The sequence below is a fragment of the Phyllopteryx taeniolatus genome, chromosome 6 (assembly GCF_024500385.1).
Source record: "Phyllopteryx taeniolatus isolate TA_2022b chromosome 6, UOR_Ptae_1.2, whole genome shotgun sequence".
Taxonomy (NCBI): Eukaryota; Metazoa; Chordata; class Actinopteri; order Syngnathiformes; family Syngnathidae; genus Phyllopteryx; species Phyllopteryx taeniolatus.
Window position 1 is genome coordinate 23,113,126 of NC_084507.1, and position 26,465 is coordinate 23,139,590.

Genomic DNA, 26,465 nt, shown 5'->3' on the forward strand with positions numbered 1-26,465 from the left:
TCAGATTTTGGTTAATCAAATCTGCCCAGGGCCTTCACAAGCAATCGTGCTCACCCATGTTACTTTCACTAAATTAGCAATGGGACTGTCTCTTGAATCAGTCACATTTAAAATTAAACATTCCCAGGGGCAAAACATTGGCCCTTGATGACGTCGGCATTTTTCCATCCTCTGATTGGTTGGGAGCAAGCTAGGTTTGACCACTGGAAGTCCAATAGTCCTGGGCTAGAATAGCAGGTGCCAGGAATTGGTGAAGCAGTTCACAGAAACGGTGTGTATACAAGTAAATATTAGTTCAGTAATTTTATTGCTATAATGACCATAGTTCGATAGCATAATTGCATATGTTGTTTTTCACTTATCACAATAGCAATTTAAAAAAAAACAATACCAATGTGGTTGCCAAGTGTTTCTGGTTGTTTTTTGTTTTTCTTTGACTGTGTAGATTGTCAGTCAATCAGATCATGATAATCTGGTTGACTTGAAGCAAGTGAACTCTTCTTCTTTGTTGAATTATTATTATTTTTGTCTTGTTTTCAAAAACATTCAAATGTGAGTTAGGCAAATATCCTATAAGGCTAACAATATCATGTCCAATGATCCGGAGCCAGGTTAGCAGATGGCAGAATTTGGAGCAGTCCATGCAAAACAGAAATAGTGCTTATGCAGTGTTCCCCTGCTGTATGGCAGTTTATTGTTCACACCCTCGCTTATATCATTTTGTTTTATGCAACCGGTTTTATGGGTCCCCAACTAAATTCCAGTAATAGTCGTTGTTTCCACAGGGCAGAGAGAATATACGCCTGTGAGTATTGTTGTTTACATTGTTCGTATGTGTTGCTGCTTCGTGCGTGTTAAAGTTGCATAGCGTAACATGCCGAAGACACTGTGTGGATGAGCTAGCTCCCGTCATCACGGACATTTTTAACGCCTTCCTGGAGTCATGCCATGTGCCAGCCTCCTTCAATTCCTCCATCATCATCCTTGTCCCCAAAAAGCCACGAATTACAGGACTTAATGACTGGCGTTGACATCTGTAGTCATGAAGTCTTTGGTCCTGCCTCACCTCAACTCAATCAGTTCCCCCCACCGACAGAGCCACAGGTCTGTAGCTGAGTCCTCGGGAACCCATGCCAGGATCATGTTTCTGGACCTCAGCTCTGCCTTCAACTCCATCCTCCCAGCTCTACTGTGGGAGAAGATCTTCCAGCTCAATGTGTCCGACTCCTTCTATAGGTGGATGACAGATTTTCTGATGGACCGGAAGCAGCAGGTATGGCTGTGTCTCAGACACTGGAACCATCAGCACGGAATCCTCAGGCCTGTGTACTTTCTCCATGACTTTTCTCCCTGTCCACCAACTGCTGTACCGCCAGCCACCAATCTGTAAAACTGATCCAAGTTTGCGGATGGCACCGCCCTCATCCATCTTATCTCGGATGGTGATTACTCTGCCTGCAGGAGGGAGGTGGACCGGCTGGTGTCCTTGTGCAACAGCAACAACCTGGAGCTTAAGACCCAGAAGACAAAGGAGATGATCGTGGACTTGAGGAAAGTCACAGCCCCACGGTGCCCCCTCACCCACACAGACTCCTCCATCTCCATTATGGACTCCTTCCGCTTCCTCATCACCCAGGACCTTAAATGGGAGCCGATCATCAGTTCCCTCATCAAAAAGGCCCAGCAGAGGATGGAGGATGTTTTTCCTATGGCAGCTGAGGAAATTCAAGCTGCCAATCAAGATGTTGGTTCGGTTCTACACGGCCATCATACAGTCCATCCTGACCTCCTCCATCACCGTGTGGTATGCTGGTGCCACTGCCAGGGACCAGCACAGACTGCAGCACACTGTGCGTGCCGCTGAGAAGGTGCTCGGCTGTAGGACCCGGGGGCATGCAGTTCGGATTACAGCTGACCCTACACACCCTGGACACAACCTGTTCGACTCTCATCTTAGGCAGGCTTGTACGGTCCATTCGGACCAGAACCTTCCGCCACATAAACGGCTTCTTCCCCTCAGCCATCAGACTCATGAACACTAAATAAGCCCTAAGTATCACCCATTAAAACTTCACAGCTACACCTGTTGCTTATTGCACATTATTTTCATTCTTTTAGTCTATTTATATTAGAATTTTTATTTTTACTATTACCATCTATGTTTCATGTTGCACCGTCAGACCAAGAAAATTCCTAGTTGTGAATGTACCTTCCACTGACAATGGCAATAAAACCAATTCTGATCTATGCTCATTTCCATTTATGGTGTTTGGCAGTGGAATTGTATGTTTGCATTAAGCTAGTCGATGTTCGTTTGATGCCGTGATATGGTTTGGTTGAGCATTTTTGGTGTTAAAATATACAGTGTTTAATTCATTACATTTTGTTTTATGTGTTAGTTTTACAATCAATGTCAACTGGGAGTGAAAAATAACTTGAAGCAAGCACCCTCTGCCTCTTCTTTGGAAAACTGTGCAAGACTGTCTTCTTTTCGTTCCTAAAAGTGATGTTATATGATAGTATCCTATTTCATGACATTGAGAGAGTGAGAACAGGCACTTAGGAAAAATATGAAAAGTATGTTTTTACAAGTTTAAATGTGCTTTAGTATGTATGACTACCAGTATATCCCCCATGAAAAACGGGGATTGTTCACTGTACTCTACATTCAGCTGACTTGTCAAGACAACAAAAGGTTACATCGCAGAGCGTTGCGTTTTATTTGTGCTTATGTAAAACATACATCTGGTAAGTTGTCCAATTAGGGCTGCAATCCTGCTAGTTTAAATTGGCCTTAAAAATGTAACCTCGGCTCTTAACCCTGCGTGACTTCACGTAAATATTAATTTCAATTCACTGTCTAATACCTTCTTTTTATGAATTTTGGACAAATCTATTCATGATACAATTTGCCGAGTGGTGCCACATGTGATCTCAGTTGGAGCAACAATCATTCAATGTTGTAAAATAATTCACTCTTCATCAAATTAAAGGTTCCCATTTTGGAGCAGCAGTAATTGAATATGATTTTGTGTGTGTGCACGCAGAGCTTTTTGAGTAGAGCCACGCACAAATAAAGCCATTATCTGCATTATTTACTATTCCGGCTCGTTTCCCCCCGCCGTAGGCGCACCGGCTCCTAATGGCGCCGCCGCGCTCTTCACATCTCCTTTTTCAGCATTGATGCTAACAGAAGAGCTTTAATGAAGCAATCTTCTTCACTGCTGACTGTGAAAGAGCCCTGCCGTCAATTAGCGCAGCAGCTATGCGTGGCAGAGGTGACACAAATGACGCTGTTTGTTTTTTAAAACAATCCTTTATCACTAAAATGCTTGCTGCCGTTACTGACCACATGTGCATCACTACAGTGCTCCTCCTTAGTATTGCTGGTATTTGTTTCATGATCAACTGCTTGTACAAAGACAACTTATTCATACAATGCTGCTGACGATTCCTGCTGCTGTTAAAATTTACGTCTTTCTACATCTTTAAGCAAAACAAACTACATCAGCGAAACATTCAGGTGTTTTTTTCCCCTTATTTTGTGGTGACTAGAATAGCAAGCCATTTGTACCCGTAAGGGATGGTCAATTGATTAGGGATACCGAAGAGGACCACAGCCACAGGTTGTCAAAGTAGAATGTGTACTTTAGTAATCAATTGTTTTTACCTGAATTTATTTGTTATGGAGGATTTTAGAGGTCTTTGAAGTGTTCATTCTATGTTTGTTTTTCCATCAAAAAGATGGTGGCCACGTTGCTAGTGACATGACAGCAGTAAGGGCAAATGGCTAATTGGGCCCAAATTGGACATTTACACATGGGGGTGTATTCACTTTTGTTGCAAGCGGTTTATACATGAACATATTTCTTCAATATCGTTTCATAAAGAGAAATAAGAAAATATTGAAAAAAATATGTAGGACGTACTCACTTTTGTAAGATACCGTTTATAGTACAACCCCAATTCCAATGAAGTTGGGATGTTGTGTTAAACCTAAATAAAAACAGAATACAATGATTTGCAAATCATGTTGAACCTATATTTAATTGAATACACTACAAAGACAAGATATTTAATGTTCAAACTGATAAATGTTATTGTTTTTGGCAAATAATCATTAACTTAGAATTGTATGGCTGCAACACGTTCCAAAAAAGCTGGGACAGGGTCATGTTTACCACTGTGTTACATCACCTTTTCTTTTAACAACATTCAATAAACGTTTGGGAACTGAGGACACTCATTGTTGAAGCTTTGTAGGTGGAATTCTTTCCCATTCTTGCTTGATGTACAGCTTCAGCTGTTCAACCATCCGGGGTCTCCGTTGTCGTATTTTACGCTTCATAACGCGCCACACGTTTTCAATGGGAGACCGGTCTGGACTGCAGGCAGGCCAGTCTAGTACCCGCGCTCTTTTATTACGAAGCCACGCTGTTGCAACACGTGCAGAATGTGGTTTGGCATTGTCTAGCTGAAATACGGAGTGGGGTCCATGAAAAAGATGTTGCTTGGATGGCAGCATATGTACCTGTATGTACCTTTCAGCATTAATGGTGCCTTCACAGATGTGAAAGTTACCCATGCCATTGGCACTAACACAGCCCCATACCATCACAGATGCTGGCTTTTGAACTTTGCGTCCATAACAGTGCGCAAGGTTATTTTCCTCTTTGGTCCAGAGGAGACGACATTCACAATTTCAAAAAACAATTTGAAATTTCGACTCGTCGGACCACAGCACACTTTTCCACTTTGCATCAGTCTATCTTAGATGAGCTCGGACCCATAGAAGCTGGCGGCGTTTCTGGGTGTTGTTGATAAATGGCTTTTGTTTTGCATAGTAGAGTTTCAAGTTGCACTTACGGATGTAGTGCCGAACTGTATTTACTGACATGTTTTCTGAAGTGTTCCTGAGCCCATGTGGCGATATCCTTTACACATTGATGTTGGTTTTTGATGCAATGCCGCCTGAGGGATCAAAGGTCACGGGCATTCAATGTTGGTTTTTGCCATTGCCGCTTACATGCAGTGATTTCTCCATATTCTCTGAACCTTTTGATGATGATATAGACCGTAGATGACGAAATCCCTAAATTCCTTGCAATTGTATGTTGAGGAACATTGTCCTTAAACTGTTCAACTATTTTCTCACGCACTTGTTCACAAAGAGGTGAACCTCGCCCCATCTTTGCTTGTGAATGACTGAGCAATTCAGGGAAGCTCCGTTTATACCCAATCATGGCACCCACCTGTTCCCAGTTAGCCTGTTCACCTGTGGGATGTTCCAAACAGGTGTTTGATGAGCATTCCTCAACTTTCTTTTTTGCCACCTGTCCCAGCTTTTTTGGAATATGTTGTAGCCATAAAATTCTAAGTTAATGATTATTTGCTAAAAACAATAAAGTTGATCAGTTTGAACATTAAATATATTGTCTTTGTAGTATATTGAATTAAATATAGCTTGAACATGATTTACAAATCATTGTATTCTGTTTTTATTTCTGTTTAACACAACGTCCCAACTTCATTGGAATTGAGGTTGTATTTTATTTCACTCAACTACTTATATATAGACTATTGATTGATAATTTTGTCAACATAAAATGGGGCTGATTATTCTCGCTGCTGTTCACATTCACTTTTATAATTTTTCGTATCTATAGTATTAATGCATCCTCTATACTGGTTTCTATTTCACTGAGCAAGGGATGTGTTTATTAGCCCCCCTCGTTCGTCCTCCTTTTTTCAGCAAGCTACAACGCAGATTCCGGCGAACTAAGCATATTTTTTTTCTCCACGACATCTGGGCCGCCGACACGGCGCAAACGTTGGCCCCTGGCTAGAGCTGAATAATGCTCGCCGTCTATCATTACCCTGTGCAGGCATTAGCACAACGTGACTCGCTGGCTCTCTCTCACACACACAGTGTGAGAAAAGCGTTTGTTTCATGAATAAACACCTCATGACCCTCTGCAAAGCAACAGGCTGGCGTAACAACACAATGTTGCAGTCGCGCTGGTGTGGAGCTCTCGATAATTCTTGGAAATGCTCCAAGCTGCTTAATTCTAAACATTTGCTTTACCTTTTCGGATGACACGCACGTGGATTCTCCAAGGCGAGGAGGACGTGTTGCGGGAACCATCTTCAAAACACATTTGTTGCCCCTTAAACAAAAGACATTTAAAAAAAACTCTGCAATTGATTTAAAAGAGAGTGTTTCAAATTATTATTGAAAACAAAGGTTAAGGTTTCAAACTAGTGTTTGTGTAGGGTTTCAAATTAGCGTTGAAAAACTGATTCTGGGATTTAAACAAGGGTTTTAAACCTGGATTAGGTTTCTAATTAGGGGTATAGTTTTAAATATGGGATTCAAGTCTAGTTTGGGGTTACAATCTAGGGTTAGGGTTTTGATACTGATTTAGGGTTTCAAATTAGGGGTTTGAACCTGATTAAGGGTTTCATGCTAGGCTTTTGGTCTCAAATTTAGGGTTTAAAACAAAGGTTAAGGTTTCAAATAAGGGATTCAAGTTTGGTTTAGGGTTACAGTCAAGGAAGCTGTTAGGGTTTCAAACCTGATTTGGGGATTAAAAGGAGCCTCTATTATGGTTTTAAATTGGGGTTTCAAACCTGGTTTAGTGTTTCAAAGTAGGGTTTTAAGCGAAGGTTAGGGTTTCAAATTGGGTATTCATGTGTATTTAAGGGTTCAAACCAATGCTTAGGGTTTCACACAGGGCCAGGTAGTTTTGAATAGTGTCTGTGTACATGACTGTGAGTATTGTTGTATGCTCTGTTTGTATCTGTAGCTGCTCCATGTGTGTTAAAGTAGCAATTGCCACAACATTTATGCTAATTTCAGTTAGTCGTTTATGGCATTAGACGAAAAAACCCTGGCTTTGTTGGTGGTCCGAGGTGGGAGGAAGCGGGCCCCAGCTGTCAGAGCGCCTACCCGCCTGAGCGTAATGGCGGCGGATGGGACCTCGGCGAGAATCACGCCCGCTAATGCATCCCAGACCCTTGAAACAAATGACCCAAATAGTCAGTGAATCAAGGCATTTGGCTGACGGCAGCAGCGCAGATGCGGAGCTGCTTGCTCAGAGCTTCTCGCAGGCGTCCACAGAGGGAGGATGCCAGCTGCACCCTGGGAAAGATTTACACCCACAGGACACTTCATTTGGTATGCCTGCAACCAGACACAAATCACAAGTTGTGCCTTTACGAGGATACTCATGCTTGTTTTTTTCCCCCCAAAGACATTCATTTAACAATAGTTTAGGGTTTCAAACGGCAGCTGTGGAGTCAAAGTAGGGTTTTAAGCAAAGTGTAGGGTTTTTAATTTAAGGCATGAAGTAGGTGTTTACAAGCCTGAGTTAAAGTTTTAAATTAGTGTGTGAAGAAAAGCTTCGGGTGTCAAATTAAGATTTCAAGTTAGGTTAGTGTTCAAACTTCTTATGGGGCTCTAGCCAGGCTAGACTTTCAGATCTAGGTTATGGTGTTAAATTTGGGTATGAAGGAAAGGTTAGGCTGTCAAATCAAGATTTCAAGCCTTGGATAGGGCTTAAATCAGGGTTTCATTGGTTGGGTTTCTGTGTCAAATGTTGTTATGGTTTAAAGCCAGGGTTAGGGTTTCAAACCTATTTTAAGGTTTCAAATTAGGGTTTCTAGACAGAGTTGGGGTTTCAAACCAGGGTTAGATTTTCAAGCTAGGGTTCAAAACGAGTTTGCAATTAGGGTTTCAAGTTCAGTGGTTCAAGTTTAGGTTTCAAATTGAAGAAAAGGTTAGGGTGCCAAATTATGATTTCAAGACAAGGTTAGGGTTTCAAACATAACTTGGGTCTAAAATTATTTTTTTTATTTTAGGATTACTAAATTAGGGTTTCAAGACTAACTGTCCCAAATTAGTGGCTCAAAACTGTTCAGGTTTAAAATTAGTGATTCGAGCCAGGATTAGGGTTTCAAATATGTTTTAGGGTTTCATATTAGTGTTTTAAGACAGTTAGGGTTCCAGCCAAGGCTAAGATTTCAACCATGGGTTATCATGATAAATTTGGGTTTGAGGCAAAGGTTAGGGTGTGAAATTATGGTTTCAAGGCATCTTTAGGGTTTAATTTGGAGTTTATTTTCTTGATTAGGGTTTTAAATTAGGGTATCAAGCCTGGGTTTGTGGTTAAAATTAGGCTTTTAAACTAGGGTTTGAACCAGATGTTTGTGTTTTTGCAAGTTTGAAGCCAAGATTATGGTCTCAAATTTGGATTTGCAAAGAGATTAAGGTTTTAGGCCTTGGTTAGGATTTCAAAGCCAGGGTTAGGGTTTCAAATTAGTTTCTTAAGACAGTTAGGGTTCCAGCCAAGGCTAAGATTTCAAGCATGGGTTATCATGATAAATTTGGGTTTGAAACAAAGGTTAGGGTGTCAAATTAATGTTTTAAATTTTAGTTTCAACCCCGGTTTAGGGTTTTAAAGTAGAGTTTCAAATCTTTGTTAGGGTTTAAATTCTAGCATAAGGTTTCAAACCAGGGTTAGGGTTACAAATTAGGGTTTCAAATCAGGTTTAGGGTTTCAGAGTACGGTTTAAAGTCCAGGTTTGAGTTTTAAACCTAGCCTGCCTAGCTGGTGGTTGATGCTGAAGGGGGCTTACAAGGGGGAGTTGTTGGGGGTTGTCCGAGCAACAGTCAGTGGCGTGATGCATTGACTTAGAGCTTGTGTGCTTGTCACATCTCCTAATTTGATTTGCACACAGAAGGAACTTCATTAGATATGCCTGCACCGTCCATCCATCCATCCATCCATCCATTTTCTGAGCCGCTTCTCCTCACAAGGGTCACGGGCGTGCTGGAGCCTATCCCAGCTGTCATCGGGCAGGAGGCGGGGTACACCCTGAACTGGTTGCCGGCCAATCGCAGGGCACATAGGAACAAACAACTGCTCGCTCTCACATTCACACCTATGGGCAATTTAGAGTTGTCAATTAACCTGCCATGCATGTTTTTGGGATGTGGTAGGAAATCCACGCAGGCACGGGGAGAACATGCAAACTCCACACAGGCGGCGCCGGGGATTGAACCCCGGTCCTCAGAACAGTGAGGCAGACGCTCTAACCAGTCACCCACCCACCGTTTCACCCTGCACCGTCCAATCACATCCAAAACAAATGTTCTGCTTACGAAGATGATGATGCTCAATTTTGATTGATAGCTGACAGATTTTTTATTTATTGTATAGCATTAGGGTGTCAAATTAGGGTTTCAAGTAGGGGTGTCACGATCCAATTTTTTTGCACCTGAGTTCTAGTCATTTCATTTTAAGTATCTGCCGGTACAGAGCCCCGATCCGATAACTCGGCAATGCATTACGAAGTATCAGCTGAAAATGACGTGATATTTTTGTATTTGCATTTTGTATTTATCTTTCATGTCGCACCCTCAGAGCAAGAAAAATTCCTAGTTGTGAATGTACCTTTTACTGACAATAGCAATAAAACCATTCTGATTGGCACAGTTTTCCAATCACATTATCGGATCCGGGCCACTCTAGTTTCAAGCCTGGACTAGGATTCTAAACAAGAGGTATGGTTTCAAATTAGGTTTTCAGACAAAAATTATGGTTTTAAACCCAGGGTTAGGGTTTCAAACGTATTTTAGGGTTTTACATTAGGGTTTTAGCATGGGTTTAGGTTTCCAATTAGTGTTTCAAGACAGAGTTGGAGTTTCCAGCCAGAGTTTTTTTTGTTTGTTTTTTGTTTTTTTGTTAGTTTTTTTTAAATAGGTTTTCAAACTTATCGAGCATTTCAAGGTAAGGTTAGAGGTTCAAGTTAAGGTTTCAAATTGAACCAAATGCTAGGGTTTCAAATTCAAGGTTAGACCTCTGCACCCCGGTCACCAGCTCTTCCAGCTCCTTCCCTCAGGTAGGCGCTACCGATCAATGCAAACTAGAACTAGTAGACATTCCAACAGCTTCTTCCCTCTTGCGATCAACTTCTTAAACACCTGACCTACAATTCCATTACAACATGCTGGCAATTTTTTGACTTGAGTTCGTTGTCACATTTGTGTGGGGCCAATTATGTATTACTTGTGCACTCGCTGTAGTTGTCTCGCCGTGCTGCACTATTTGCATATAGTGGCCACTCATGCCAGAGTAGCATCTGCTCCATTTGCACACTGATTGAGGAGTATCTGTAACATTTGCACAACCGACATTGTCCCAGATTATCGCACTACTCGTCACTTTAAACCACATACACTCCTTGACGTCTCAGCGCCCTTTGCACAATGGTCATTGCGATATTAGTCATTCGAACTGCTCTAAGTACTAGAGGACTCTGCATCTTTTTGCACAATTGTCAAAAAAAATAAAATGTACCGGCATTACCAGATAACTAGCAACCCTTTACTGCTCAGTGACTGTTTTTTGTTGTCAATGTCTTTCAGTCTCCAAAGTGTTCTCTGTCAATTGACTGTCTGTTGTCATACTAGAGCGGCTCCAACTACCGGAGACAAATTCCTTGTGTGTTTTTTGGACATACTTGGCAAATAAAGATGATTCTGATACTGGATGTTAGGGTTTCAAATTAGGTTTTTAAGTAAAGGTTACGGTTTCAAATTAGTGGTTCAAGACAGGGCTAGGGTTTTACGGTTAGTTAAGGTTTCAAATTTAAGAAAAGGCTAGGGTGTCAAATTATGATTTTGAGCCAGGGTTAGGGTTTCAAACATATCTTGGGGTTTGAAATTAGGCTTTCCTGCCTGGGTCAGGGTCTCAAATTTGGGTTCAAGACTGAGTTTAAAGTGAAGGTTAGGGTTGGGGTTTCAAATTAGTGGTACAAGACAAGAGTCCGAGTTTCAGTTTAGGGCAGGGGTGGCCAACCCGCGGCTCGCGAGCCTCATGCGGCTCTTTAACTAGTTTCATGCGGCTCTTCAGGAGCTGTAACATGACATGCGTCAAAAATTCTTGGCTGGCGCTGTCATTCACTCCCCTACAGCTAGATGGCACACTGACCATGTAAGCCTGTTTGAGTGACGTCAAACGAGCGACGAGAGAATCTTTGGTGTGACATCATTTGTGTTGTAAACAATTTCCGACAAGTTACCTCTTGAAATGGCAGGGAAAAAAAGCACATCCAAACGAAAATATGAAGAAGAACACAGGACGTTTTTGCCAGAGTGGGAGAGTTTATATTTTTTTGTTAAACGTAATGGCAAGCCGATCTGCCTTATATGTCACGCAGCATTAGCGCATTTCAAAGCTTCAAATCTTCAGCTCACTCCACCCTAACATCGAACAGGAATTTCCAAAAGGGACTGAACTTCGCAAGAACAAGTTGGTCGCTTTGAAAAGCAGGTGCAGTTTTTCAAAAAAATTACAAAACACTCAGAGACCGTAACGCTTGCATCATATCAGCTGGCTTGGAAGCCAGACTGTTTGAAAGCCCCGCTCGTCACAGATGAGGCTGCGGCTGAGTTGGAGATGATCGACCTTTGTGAGGAGGATCAACTGAAAACTGTTTTAAGGGAAGGGACCGTTGAGTTCTGGAAAAGTGTGCCAATTGAAAAATACCCCAACATCAAACGAGCTGCGCTTAAGATACTGTCCATGTTTGGGTCAACGTACGTCTGCGAGTCTGTGTTTTCTACCCTGAAACATGTGAAATCAAAGCATCGATCTCTTCTGACTGACACTCATTTGAAAGAATTGCTTAGAGTGGCAACAACAGAATACAAGCCAGATTTGAAGAGGATTGTTCAAGATAAGGAATGCCAGAAGTCTCACTAAGCAGCATAGTAAGAGAAAGATGTTATTGAAAATTATTCTTTTATTGTTTGTGGACTTGCTTGAACTGAGAGTTTGTGTGTGTGAGACACAATGTTAACTGTTGAAAATTACTGATATTATCATGTTGGTGTGGTTATTTTCATTAGATCTGGCTGAGCAGAGGTCTGTGTATGCGTGCATACATGATTAAAAGATGATGTTCATGTGTACCCGTGTATGTGGCTCTTTGCAGTAACACAGGAAAAAAAGTGGCTCTTAGTCTCTGACTAGTTGGCCACCCCTGGTTTAGGGGTTTGAAGCACTGTCTCTGCTCCGGAATGGCTCTCCTTTTTTCTACCATGTGTTGTTCGCAGTGTAATAGTTAGCGCTTGTGATTTGTCTAGGGATAACAGCAGCTCGCATCCACACAGCAGACATGTGAGTGCCCCCTCGCTTCGAGATCAATAGTGCCTCATGGCAAACACACTGACTCTTTCATTCCCCTACAAACACGCGCTCTGGCCTTGCTTCTAAATCAAATCTACACTTTGGCCGGGAGGAAAATGTTTTCACTTTTGCTGTCTTCCGACAGCTATGATCATAAACGTGATCATAATTATGATGGATTATTGTCAGTCGGTGGTTCATATATTACTTTCTTCTGCCTTTTATGTCTGTCTGTCTTTCTGTCTGTCTATCCAACTGTTCTTCTAAACATCTAACATCTGTATTTATCCATCCTTCCAACTGTTAGTCTATCTGCCTGTCTATGGTCTGCCTTTGCACTATGGTCATTGCACCGGACTATAGTAATATTAGTCATTCGAACTGCTCTAAGTGCTAGAGGACTCTGCATCTTTTTTCACAACTGTCAAAAAAATAATAATAAAATGTATCGGCATTACCAGATAACTAGCAACCCTTTATCGCTCAGTGACTGTTTTTCTCAATGTCTTTATGTCTCCAAAGTGTTCTCTGTCAATTGACTTTGTGTTGTCATACTAGAACGGCTCCAATTACCGGAGACAAATTCCTTGTGTCTTTTTTGGACACACTTGGCAAATAAAGATGATTCTGATGTATCTAATGTATAAAACTATCTGTCTATCCACCTGTGTCTGTCCATCTGTCTGTCCATGTATCCTATCGGTCCGTCTGACTATCCAAGTACCCATCTGTTTGTATCATCTGTATCTGCCTGTATGTCTGTCTGTCTACCGACTGTATATGTCTGTCCATCCATCTCTCTGCTCGTCTTTCTCATCTTTCTGTCCATCTCTCTATGTAGAGAAAATAAAAAATTGAAGTTTTCAATATGTTTAATTAAATCAAAATGTAGTACAACAGCACTTATTAACAGTACTTATTCCTCAGAAAATAATTGTTTTTCACCACTGTGACAGAACGTCAGGGCGGAAACAAGCTTATGTTAACTGTACTAATTAGCTAGTTTCTGCCTCTGAAGCGAGTCCACAGTATTTATTTCACCAATTGTAGACAAGCTAATTGTTGTAGCTGATTGCAAATGTTCGTTTCTCGATGGCCATATTAATATATCAGCGCAACCTTGAATTTGTCGAAGAGGGATGGTGAGAGCTCTCATAAAAGTGAAATCCTTCCTACTACCCTCACTAACTGCTCGCACCACCAGTAACCGGCAGATGCCTAATCCTCATTCAATGGAACCTCGATTTAACAGTTTGTCTGTTAATTTGAAGCATTTTTTTCATGGCCTTAAAAACACCCAGTATAGTACAAAATTACTGTAGATAAATGTAAGATGACCTAAACCTAACTTTTAAAAATGGTTGTGATGGTGTAATAGTGCCATGGAAGTGCCGTGATCGCTAGGGCTTGGGAGTGGTGAGAATGGTGTGCTGGTGGGCGAAAGTTGTTCTGCCAAAGTGTCGAGTCGGCGTCATGAGCCCCGAGGATAGGGCGCCTCTTTTTCTCACCTCAGTTATGATTGGATGCCATGGTGAAGGGCAACTATATAAAGTACATATTTCGAGAGACGTGTACACAACGAGCACCCAAGTAAACAACGTCTAAAACAGCGTCTAGTCCCGGAAATACGGGTACCAGTCTCTGTCTGTTGATTTCACCAGTAAAAAAACAGCAGCCAATTCTGGAACTAACAGACTTTGTCCATTGCGTGGGGGCATTTTGAGTTCCAACCGGATACTACCATTTTTTCTGTTAAATCACAAGACCGTTGGTCCCAGGTCCATTAAATCAAGGTTTCACTGTATGGCTTTATATCCAGCTCTCTATGTATCTCTCTTTCTATTTCTATCATCTCTCGCTCTCTCTATTGCTCTCTCAATCTCTTGTCTTTATCGGTTTCTACTTATTGCTATTTCTCTATCAATCTCTCTCTCTATCGCTTGCTCCATCTATATACAGGTACCTTTCATCTCCTTTCTGTGTATCTATGTATCTATTTCTCTCAATATACTGCATTTCACTTTCTCTACAGTATATACAATTGAAGCCAGATGTTTACATTCACTCTGTAAAAGGCGAGCTTTCTCACTGTCCGACATTAAATCAGACAAAACTATTCCTGGTTTATGTCAATTAGGATTAGCAAAATTATTTCTCTTTGCTAAATGCCAGAATAATGAGAGAGTGATACTTTTTTTTTTTAAATCAGAAGTTTACATTTCATTAGTATTTGTTACCATCCATCCATTTTCCGGATGGGTCGCGGGCGTGCTGGAGCCTCTCCCAGCTGACCCTAGGCAAGAGGCGGGGTACACACTGAACTGGTTGCCACCAATCGCAGGGCACATATAAACAACCATTCGCACTCACATTCACACCTACGGGCAATTTAGTCTTCAATTAACCTACTATGCATGTTTTTTACAATGTGGAAGGAAACTGGAGTACCCGGAGAAAACCCAGGCAGGCACGGGGAGAACATGCAAACCCCACACAGGCGAGGCTGGGTTTGAACCAGAGTCCTCAGAATTGTGAGGCAGATGTGCTAACCAGTCGTCCACCATGCCGCCGAGTATTTGTCACCATTACGTTGAAACTATATGGCGTGTGTCAAATGTTTTGGATATCCTTGCACAAGCTTCTCACAATAGTTGCCAGGAATTGTGGCCCATTCCTCCTGACAACTGGTGTAACTGAGTCAAGTTTGTGGGCCACTTTGCTCGCACGTGCCTTTTCAGGTTTGCCCATGAATTTTAATTTGGATTGAGATCACGGCTTGGTGGTGGCCACTCCAAAAACATTGACTTTGTTAGCCTTAAGCCGCTTTGTAACCAGTTTGGGAGTATGCTTGTGGTCATTGTCCATTTGGGAAACCCATTTGCGCCCAAGCTTTAACTTCCTGGCTGATGTCTTGAGATGTTGCTTCAGTAGTTCCACATACTGTTCTTTCCGCATGATCCCATCTATTTTCTGAAGTGTACGAGTCCCATCTATCGCAAAACAACCCCACAGCATGACGCTGCCACCCCCATATTTCTGAGTGAGTGTTCTCAGGCTTGCAAGCTTACCTCTTTTTCTTCCAAACGTAACGATACAAATTATGACCAAACACTTCAATTTTAGTTTTGTCAGACCACAGATCTCTCAAGTAATAATTTTGGTAATCCTAATTGACCTAAAACAGGAAAGGTTTAGTCTGGTTTCATGTCAGACGGTGGGGTCGGGCGGGTGTATGTCTTGTGTATGTAAACTTCTGGTTTCAACTGTATACAGCCATCTATCTATACATCTACTGTATCTATCCACTTGTCTGTCCACCTATCTCTGTCTTATTCCATCCATCCACCTATCCCTCTATTCATCTATCTCCCATCATCACGTCTTTTTGTCTGTGTATCTGTTGAGCCACCTACAGTGTCTGTCCACCAATCTGTCTATATCCTCTATCAATCTACCTTTCTATCTATCGATCCTCCTGTCTATTGCTCCATCTGTACCAATCTGTCTTTCTCTCTCTTTCTTTTTTCATGCAATCACTCCTGTCCTGTCTGTGCAGCTCCATCTGCTGGGTGTGATTGGGAGCCGTAAACTTAAAAACTGAACTAAATTCTTGTACACACGGGGGGGCTCCTTACTAAAACCCCATGACCTTGCACTCAACGCTTGTCGACCTTCTGCAAAGGGCTGCTAAATTTATGTAGTTTTTTGCAAACTAGCAAACAATCCCCTTTAGCTTTTATCATTCTGAGAAGGTCAAAAGCGTGACGACGGACGCTGTAACACGATTGCCTCTCCTCTTATTTTTCTCATCGTCTCCCTTTAGAGAAAAAAGGAAAATCCCAACGTTTGCTTTGTGTGCGGGGGAAACAAAAGCAAATCCCAGCAGGGCCAACGTTTTCTCTCGGACTCTCCGGAGACGAGGCGGCCCGTAATGAGCTAATTAAGTAAGGCTTAGTCAGCGGGGGCCTCGCTAGATTACGCCTTGACACCGGAAGACGATGCGAGCGATTCCTATTTGTGGAGAATGATCTTATTGTGGGGATCTGAATTCAGGAAGTCTCTGTTGGTTTTTGTCCAAATAAAAAAGGCGAGTGGCGATATCACAGCCTGGAGGGAAAACCAGTGTGCGTTGCGCACACACAGTTACACATGCACTTTGTGCTGGGGGGGGGGGCTTGGCATCCAACACCCTTGCCGGTAATTACATGAAATCACAGGGATTGTTCATTGTTCTCCAGCTTTGTGATGTGGACATTGTCCTGGTGTTTCACTGGCGGCGCTCCAGATCAGGGTCTTATCACAAAGAACAGTGTGGAGGTGGGGGGTAAGTCAATATGGAAATGGTATTAACTACAACAGATGTGACTGTTGGCATTCAGGCAGCAACTTGTCAACGTGAAATCTGCTTGAGAAGTTATTTCCTATTACAGTGATCCCCCGTTTATCGTGGGGATGTGTTACAGCCCCACCCACAATAAGTGAAAATCTGTGAGTGATATCCCGTAGAGCAGGCGTGCCCAAAGTCCGGCCAAATTTCCTCCGGCCCGAAGCATCATGTCATAAAATCAATAATATGTGGCCCGCCAGCACAGTTTACCACAGTAAACAATACACTCATACAAAAAAAAGCCATTTTATATTTACCAGAGGGTGGCAGTAGACCTGTGGCCGCACTCTCGTTGCGTGAGCCCTGTGTGAACTTTTACCCCTGTGGTATGTTTTTCGCCCATTTCTAAAATGGCAACTGAAACTAAAAAGAGGAAAGTTGAAAACGAGGGCCGCCGTGTCCAGGACAAGTGAATTTTTTTCACTGACATACGAAACAACTGTGTCTGCCTAATTTGCCAAGAGACTGTGGCTGTTTTCAAAGAATTTAATATTAAGAGGCATTACCAGACGAAACATGCTAACGGCGAACAAACGCACCGAAAAACTGAAGCCACTGGAAGCTGTTTTGATAGCACAGCAGCGCTTTTTCACAAGAGCCCGTGACTCAAATGAAAATTCTACAAAGGCGAGCTACGAGTCTCAGTGAATTGATTTTTTTGTGATGATCAAACCATAGTTTTGTCAAATTTCTGTATAGTCAAATCAGATGACAGAATAGTATAGTCACTATACTATTCTTTGTCAAAATGCACTGGGATGTGATTTTGTTAAAAAACAAAATCAATAAATACATGTTTAGAAAAAAAATTCAGTCAACTTTCATAAAATGCTTCATTTGTATTTAATTTATTATTATTTTAACCTTTAACTATCCTGGTAATGCAATTGAAAACAGATTATCATTTGCAATATCGACCTAGCTGCAGACAGCAAAGTGATATAGTTACATATTTACATGTTAATTTACAATGGTAATGGTTTTGAGGAATGTGTGGCCCAATGGTCGGCCCCCATACATTTTCATCTGACCAAATCTGGCCCTCTTTGCAAAAAGTTTGGACACACCTGTCGTAGAGAAACCACACCAAAAAAAACATTATTATATAGCTTCACCCCTTCCACATGCTTTAAATGTGTATAAATATATAAAAAAAACAAAAACACTTAAACTTATTAAAACATATTTTTTAAAGTGTTCATTAGTTTCTTACTTGCTCACAGAGAATCTGTCGTATCACATCAGGAAATTAACTCACTCTCACACTTCTTTAAATAAAAGGCAAACCTTGCTTGCTTCAAGCTGCTTATTTGTCACTTCCAGTTTAAGTTTATTGTGCAACTGGCACAACAAAAAACAAACACCAGAATGTTCAACCAAACCATATCATTTTGACCAACAAAAGTCTGCTATCTTAAAAATGCAAAAAACACCACAGATGGGCAAATGGAAATTAACATAGATGTTACAGTAATTGTAAACCTTCAGACAACTGCTAATTAAGCACACATGTAGCAGCAACCCATACAAGCAGGGCATACAACACTATACGATATGGATATGAGCGTATAGTAATCCCCCACATATTCACTGTTCTCAAAATTCCATTATTCGTGTTTTTTCTGTGAAACCTATCCCCAGCTATTTACTGAAAACTCACCCATCGTGGTTTTGTGCTCTTCCTTAAAAGCTCTAAAATGCCAGAAGAGGGCAGGGGCGTCCTGTCTAAATAGGATAATCCTGTAGTACCCTGGTGTCAAGGAACCGTGTTGAAGTACAGTGCGAGCAGAATCTCGACTGAGAGACGAGCTTTGTATGTCAGCGAGGTAGTACTTTCAGTGGATTTTTTTCGAAATATCTGTAAGCCATGAATTTATAAGTGCAGTGTTGTAAAATGGCCGACTTCCCGTTCAATTTCTGGCACGGTCACTTCAGACTTTTGGTGGATCTACCCAATTTTGTGTAAATTGGTGATACAAGTGTCGAGATATGCATTTTTTTTTACCAAGAATCTGAGGCTCACTTGGGCAAATGCTTAAGTAGGGGTTCGCTCAAATGGGGGCGCTATGTTGCACGTTGCGTCTAGAGGGGTCGGGCTAACATACATACATTTTCACCGAAATAGACATGCTTGCAAAATTTGTGTTTTTGGGCTTGACGAGGCATCTGAAATGTGAAAATCTTTTTTTCTTCTTCTTAGGAAAGTACCACACCAATAGTTTCTTCTTTTTAGGACATTGTTACCACAAGGTCTCTAAAGGCATAATACTAACTTACTAACGTGTGTTTTTGTTTCCATGTGGCAGTGCCGGCCCCAAAGGAGACAACATCTATGAGTGGAGGTCCACTATCTTGGGACCGCCAGGGTCCGTGTACGAGGGAGGCGTCTTCTTCCTGGACATTGCATTCACGCCAGACTACCCCTTCAAACCCCCCAAGGTAGGTCCCTCTTCGGTATGGTTCGTATTTTTCAGCATTTCCATTCTAACTGGCACCAATCCGACCGGCTATTATGGTCTTTATTGGGGTTTCACGTCGACCTGTGAAAATTGCCAGCTTCTGTATCACAGGTTCAGCGGTGGGTATGTGAAAGGGAATAATGGAAAGCTAGGACTAGGTATGAAGTTCAACACCTGACTCTTACTTGTAGAGTTTCAAATCTGCGTTACTGTTTTAAACGCACCTTCAAGTTTCAAGGAAGGGTTTCTAGACAGAGTTAGGATTTCAAACAAGGGATAGGGTTTGAAGCAGATCTTAGGGTTTCAAATTTGGATTTCTAACCTGATTTCGGCTTTCAAATTAGGGTTTCTAGCCTTTGTTGGAGTTTCAAATTAGGGTTTCGAGAAAATGTTAGAGTTTCAAATTACGGTTTCGAACCTGATTTAGGATTTCAAATTAAGGGTTTCAAGTATGGGTAAGGGTCCCGAACCAGTGTTCGTGTTTTAATGTAGGGTTTCACGCTAGACGTATGTTCTCCAAATTAGGGTTGAAACAAAGGATTGGGGATTTAAATCTGATTTAGGGTTACCGGCAAGGGTTAGTGTTTCAAATTCATTAGGGTTTCAAATCGGGATTTAATTCTAATTTAATGTTACCAGCAGGGCTTAGTGTTTCAAATGAATTAGGGTTTCAAATCTGATTTAGGGATTTTAATAATTCTACAGTCAGTATGGTTCGGTATGCTTTGATTGGGGTCAAGTGGACCTGTGAATTTTCTGGCTTACGAGGTAGCAACAGAGGCTGGATGGCTGTTGCTGTTTTACTGCAGTGCACCCCATCACCCTGCTGACGCTCCGTCTTTGTGCTGCGCTGTCAAGCCAACTCACCAGACCCCGCCCGCATTTCCCCTCTCCAGAGGGGCTTGGGTGTTTCCGCCTAAGCCCCCCCCCACCCCCGCCAAGTCACTCACACACTGTGATGTGCAGCCAAAGCCCACTTTCTCACACGTTGGCCTCCTGTGTAGCCCACAGCTGCTCAACACTCCCTGCCTGTGCAAATTCTCCAGTCTTGTGAGTGCGCTCGGACGGACAAAATCCTCTGTTCGGGTTGTTTCTAGTGCTCATTTATTTTGTATAAGGAGGTAGTTATTTTATTTATTTATTTATTTATTTATTGTCCTGTTCGGCTGTTAGGTCAAGCAGAATGGAAAATATGTATCCCTTTCATGCTGGAACAGTTTTACTGTGTCACAGTGGAGTTTTTAAGATTCCGCTGTGGTATTATAATTGAGGTTTGTTGAGAATCAGACTTGATCACTCGAACAGAAAAACGTTTCTACAAAGACAAAAGACAAAGGACTAATTGTAAACAGGAGAGAAGTAAATCATTACATTATCTACAACAATGAAACATTAAATATGAGCGTTGCATGGGGCTGTAGTGCTACACCCTGTGAGGGAAGGACAAGATAGAACAGGACAAGGACAGGAGAAGAAGCATGCAGGACAAGGGTCATAAACCCAACTGTGCAACTGAAGTGTGGTGGCATTATGTGAATTATAAAAGTCAACAGGACGAGAGTATAAGTGAGGGGATACACACGCATATTTTGCATATTCATGAGTTATTTGTCGCAGTAAGTGCGTGACCCCACACCCAGTGAAAGAGTCCTAGGGGTGTGTGTCTGCGGATACAGCCAAGTGAATTGATACCGTTTTACATGCACAAAGACTGACAGAAGTGTCCTGTAATTGCTGTGGCCGCACACTGAGGGACCCAGGGCGGTCCGCCGGCCCCACCGAGGCGCCCCGACAACTGGCCACCCGGTGGGGGCCGCAGGGACCCAATGCCCGGCTCCCCCACGAGAAGAGGAAGAGGCGACCGCAGCGGTACGCAAGGAACGGAGAGAAGAGGAGGTAGCAGGCCCGAGGAGCGACGGGGGGGCCCCACCGCCCCCACCAGCAGCCAGAGCGGGGGATCCAGGCGGGTGCCAGCCGGCACTGCCCCAGCACCCACGGAACATGGGCGAGTCACCATCACACTTCCACTACTTCCCAGGATGTCGGCCATTGGTTCCCCCCAACCCCAGAGATCAGGAAGGAGTGAAGAATAGTCCCGCACCCACAGATTCCGGAACAGCAAACACAGAGACAAGAAGAGAAGATCCCCACAGCATGCATGCGTCTTTTCACCATGCAAACAATCTGAAATGTGATAAAAAAAAAAGAGAAAAAAGAAAAAGAAATGAATAGAATAATAATAAAACAACAACAACCTCGACAACAAAGAATATAGAATTCCATTGTTTACTTTCACACGTATGAAAATAGTCTTGCTGTTGTCAAATGGCACCCTACTCAGGCAAAGGAATCAAGAGTCTAGATTTAGCATGTTGAGGAAAGGGGACCAGGTATCTACGTATATGTGTAATTGATTTTTTCATTCTGCTGATATTTTTTCTAACGCAATATATTGTATGATGAGATTTAGCCACTGATTGAAGTTAATAGCTTGTTTTTTTTTTCCAGTTTAATAGAATTGTTTTCTTCGCGGTAGCTAACGCGACAATGATTGTGAATATTTATTAAGGAGGTCAATTATGCCCAAGTCGCCAAGTATGCACAATCTTGGGGAAATTGAAATCCTGCAGTTTAAAATATACGAGAGGTAGTTATTAATAAATCATGAGATGTACATACAGGTACACGTGAACAAGCGTCTCACTGAACTTTTTTTTTTGTCGACCTTTTGGGTTATTTATAGATGTTTATTTCTATTGTGCAACACATAGGGTTGTTGATAAATCATGACGTGCAGCATCCCACAAACTTTTTTTTTTTTTTTTGTTTAAACACTGTGGACTGCTTCTAGTTGTTTTGATGGTTTCTGTTGTGCAAGGTGGTTGTTATTGTTAATAAATTATAACATTTCCATTGAGCCTGTGCATATGACCGAATGCCATGTGGACAATTATTTTTTTTTTTTGCACTTTCTGGATTATTTCTCGTCATCTTTTTTTTTTTTTTTTCTTCTATTGTGCAAGGTGGGTGACTGTCATTAAAGGCATTGTGGCTAAAACGGAGATGCGTGATGCATTTTGGAGTCCAGCATGAATGAATTGCCTCTCCCTCATTATAAAAGAACTTGAGCGCCTTCGTTTGTGTTGCAGTTGCGACATGCTGTTAGCTACGCAGTTAAGCTTACACCCTTCCCTTCTGATAGTCGGCTGGCGTGGCTGATTGCTTTAGAGTGCCTCATTGTCAGCCGTGAGTGCGGACATGCGTGCATGTCACTGAGAGAAGGGGGAAGAACGAGGGGGGAGTGGAAAATGTAGGGGGGGAAAAATAGCCTGATTTGACAGCTAGCGCATGGACTGTGCCTTGGGGCTGGCGTGGCCGCTTTAGAGCCTCTTGTTGTCAGCCGTGAGTGCGTGCTCGTCACAGTGAGAAGGCAGAAGAGCAAGGGGGTGATCAAAGTCAAGACGTTGACAGTCAGCGTGTGGACAGGGGTGTGTGAACGGGAAAAGCCCCGTGACAACCCTGTGAGATACAGTATATTCATGCAACCAAACACTTTAAGCGGATATGTTTTTGCGGCTCAAACCAAACGTGTAGTAAGTAATGTGTAGGCATAAAAAAAGATGCTAGACTAAGAAGCATCCTTTTTTACCAGGTCATAGTACTGGTGTTTGATTGGTAGTTGACAGTTTAGCGGGGCATGTTTCAGCGCATACAGCAGACCCGCACAGCATTTGACAGCGAAGAGCTTTGTTTATTCATGATTTTTCTCATTTCATATACTGGACGGTTTTTTATTTTTTATTTTCTTTATTTATTTATTATTGTGTTTATTTCTCTCGTGCAAAGTTGTGGTTGTCATGAGTAATGGCGTGTGGAGCCATCACATTAGTCAAAAGGTATTACATTGATATGTAGTACGTGACCAAGCGTCCCGTGGACTTTTTCTTTTGGACTCTGGAAAATTTCTAGCGGTCTTGTTTATTTCTAAAGTCAATCTTATGAGCCTGCAGACGTCGTACAGTGTACAACAGGCTGAAGGAAGGTGGAGGGTTATTTATAATGTCTTGTGGGAGTTTGGAGAATGCCAAGGCCTATTAGAGGTTTCCTCAGTGTGTGTGTGTGTGTGTGTGTGTGTGGGGAGCAGGGCTTGGCGGGGGCTCCGGGGCTCGGGTGCAAGGTCAGGAGGACCAGATGCTGGTGGTGGGGGAACTAGGGTAAAACACTGGACTCTGTGTTGGATCTAAACGGATGTCCAGGCCCCTCGGGATGTTTTGGAAATGGGGAGGCGCAGAGTTAAGTGACTTCCACCAACTCATTTACACTCTGGTGTCACACAGTGAGACAAATGTCGCACATAATCGCCTGTGCCTTTCATACAGAACCCAGCGAAGTGAGTCTTGGGCGTTCTATGGGGGCGGCGTCAGCTTTGACGGACAACCTAAAAGGGGCTAGACTTTCTGCAAAATTGGAAACAGTGCAGTTTATCTGCCTTTGCCTTTCAGAGAGAAGAACCATTGGAGAAACCAGTCTTGGATGGTCCCAGCTTTCTGCTATTGTCTTTTACGCAGCCAATGTCCTCCCTCTGGTGCTCTGCATTTCAACTTTGAAACTATGGCTGCAAGAAAAAAATTAACCAACAGTGTGTTTATGTGTGATTGTAGGTGACTTTCCGCACTCGCATCTACCACTGCAACATCAACAGCCAGGGCGTAATCTGTCTGGACATCCTGAAGGACAACTGGAGCCCCGCGCTCACCATCTCCAAGGTGCTGCTGTCCATTTGCTCCCTGCTCACAGACTGTAACCCAGGTAACACACACACACACACACACACACACACTCACTCTTTATTGCAGTGAACCCCCGTTTATAGCAGGGGTGCAATCTGGCCAACCCGTAAAAATCAGTGATATAGTGAGAACATAAAATTAGGCCCGCCACACACCAAGCAACGAGGCCTAAAACGACTGAAGTGGATCATCACGAAAAAAATTCAGTCAGCAACTCTTCGCCGCACATCTACCGGCGCAATACAATGGAAAAACTGTGACCCAGTATCGGGTTTTGAGGCTCCACATACAACATACTGTACTGTATTATTTTTTCTTGAACACAGGATAGAGTGTGGATCTTTTGAGAGACTGTTGGAAATGATCAAAAACTCTCACCCATTCACTGACTGCACCTGTGCAGAGACTCTCTGCACTTTGACAAAACATTAAAATTGAAAGAAAAAAAATATAGAAATAAAAAAAAAATCATTACAACACATATTGCAAGGAATATGTATGTAGTGGACAGTACTACTTTACATAACTATGTTTAAAGGTTTTGCGTTTAAAAGGTGTTTAAGAGTATATCGATAGTGTTTATAAGCGTATGGTAGTGGTGAAGTTCATAAAGCTTTAAAATATGAATAAATAACTTTGAAAAATTATGTGGTTGTTACTTTGCAGATTTCACCTATTTTGGGGGTGGTCAGGAACCTAACCCCTGCGATAAACAGGATTAGTGTACTTCTCAGCAACTGTTCTCCCTCTCTGTCTAGAAATGGAAGACTATGGTATAACATCACTTGGAGGAAAGGAAAAGAAGACTCGCTCGCACAGGTCTCAAAATAAGAGACAAAGTGTGCTTGCATCAAGTTATTTGTCAATCCCAGTTTAAATTGAAGAGAATTGAACACCAAAATGTTCCACCAAACCCTATCGTTTCATTTCATGAAAGTCCGCTTGCATAATGCAAAACATAATAGACGAGCTAATGGAAATTAGCATAGATGTTATGGTAATGCTAATTCTAAGCCTTCAAACTGCTACTTAACGCGGACGAAGCAGCTACACATGCAAACAGAGCATACAACAATACTCATAGACAGATAATCTCTCTCCTCTGTGGGAACAATTATTACTGGGGGTCAGTTGGGGACCTTCTCTGCTTCTTCTTCTCACAGTTAAGCTGCATCTCTTTCATCTGAGCTCAGTGCTCCCGGCATGTTGTATGTAGCACAACGTGGTAGTACGCCGAAGGCGCGCAATTCTAAATTAGGACTTGCCTGTATACCGTAAAAACCCATCAACGATCGCTTAAAAATCCCCAAAATAGCGGGGGTTCACTCGAGCTTATGGTTACTTGACATCAAATGCTGGTTTTTTTCCCCGACCCATGTTCCCACTAACAAGAGATGATCTCCCTCTTTTTCTTTAGCCGACCCCCTGGTGGGAAGCATCGCCACACAGTACCTGACCAACAGAACCGAGCATGACAGGATAGCCAAGCAGTGGACAAAGAGATACGCCACATAGACACACACTCAACACATGCACACACACGTTCACAAGCCACACTCTTGCTCCTCCTCCTCCTCACTCTACCACTCTACCTCTTTCTACCCTCAGTCCGTCAAAGCACACTCACTAAGTGCATCGCTTTACCCAGTCCTCCTCTTCCTCCTCCCCAAACATTTTATGTTTAAAAAAAAAGTAAAAAAAAGGAAAACACACAAAAAAGAATAATAAACACAAAAAAAAATCCTTTTTTTTGTTCCTTGGTGACTTGAAAGCTTCTTTTTCTACGAAGAGTGGAATGGGGGATTTTTATTTTCCAATATGTGAATGTTGGAAGCATTGTATTGGAAACAAGACGCATACGCACACACAGACCATTATAAGCAGGGGTGCATCCACACTGAAAATATCAAAAGCACACTAGATTTAAGAGTGTCACTGTGCATTTGTGTACCAAGCATTTTGCTCGAGTAGTGTTGTCGTTCACAAACTCTTTTCAAATTGTCAGTTTCACAGTGACAAGTATTGGAGCATGTAAACATTGTTACATTCCATTAACTCTGCTCACTAACTCACTGCTAGCCATTTTCAAAGCGGAGTTCCTCATATTGCCAGCCATTTTAGAGCATTGTGACTGATATTTCAAAACCCACGGAATATTGTTCTGTGACAATATAAACCATGACCCTACCAAAAGAAAGAATAGACTCTCTTCTTCACCAGGAAACGTTTTTCTATCTTTGTCCATTCTTCAGTAATTAGCAGTAGAACATGGGTTTGGTTTCATCAAATGACTAAAACAATCTTTTTGTGAAAAGGAAACATGTCAAACAAAACAGTGACTTTGATGTTAATATTTTTTGCTTTCGTAAAACCTCAACTATTAAACAACAAAAACAAGACTGAGAGAGGGCTTTTGATGGCAAAGTAATCATTTATCTACCGATATACAACTAAAAAACGCGCTGTGAGCAGCACTGACTTACCGCATGGCTCCTGTTGAACGTCAGTGGCTTTTTTTTTTTTTTTTTTACATGGCATTCCTCATTCACTCCATGAACCGCGTCATCTTTTCTCACAATCGCGACACACACTTCCTACCTACCGTGACACATATACTCTGCTCATACCATGCATA

General features: G+C 42.2%; 1 protein-coding gene across 1 annotated transcript in view; it reads left to right on the plus strand.

The window, feature by feature from the left end:
* The window catches only part of ube2e2 (ubiquitin-conjugating enzyme E2E 2), a 48,677-nt gene extending 23,104 nt beyond the window's left edge, over positions 1-25,573 (plus strand). The window contains exons 4-6 of the mRNA XM_061777477.1: positions 18,888-19,020; positions 23,702-23,849; positions 25,248-25,573. Coding sequence (XP_061633461.1) covers positions 18,888-19,020; positions 23,702-23,849; positions 25,248-25,345 — 379 coding nt within the window. The 3' untranslated portion in view covers positions 25,346-25,573. The remainder of the gene's footprint in view (positions 1-18,887; positions 19,021-23,701; positions 23,850-25,247) is intronic.
* Positions 25,574-26,465: the final 892 nt, after the last annotated feature.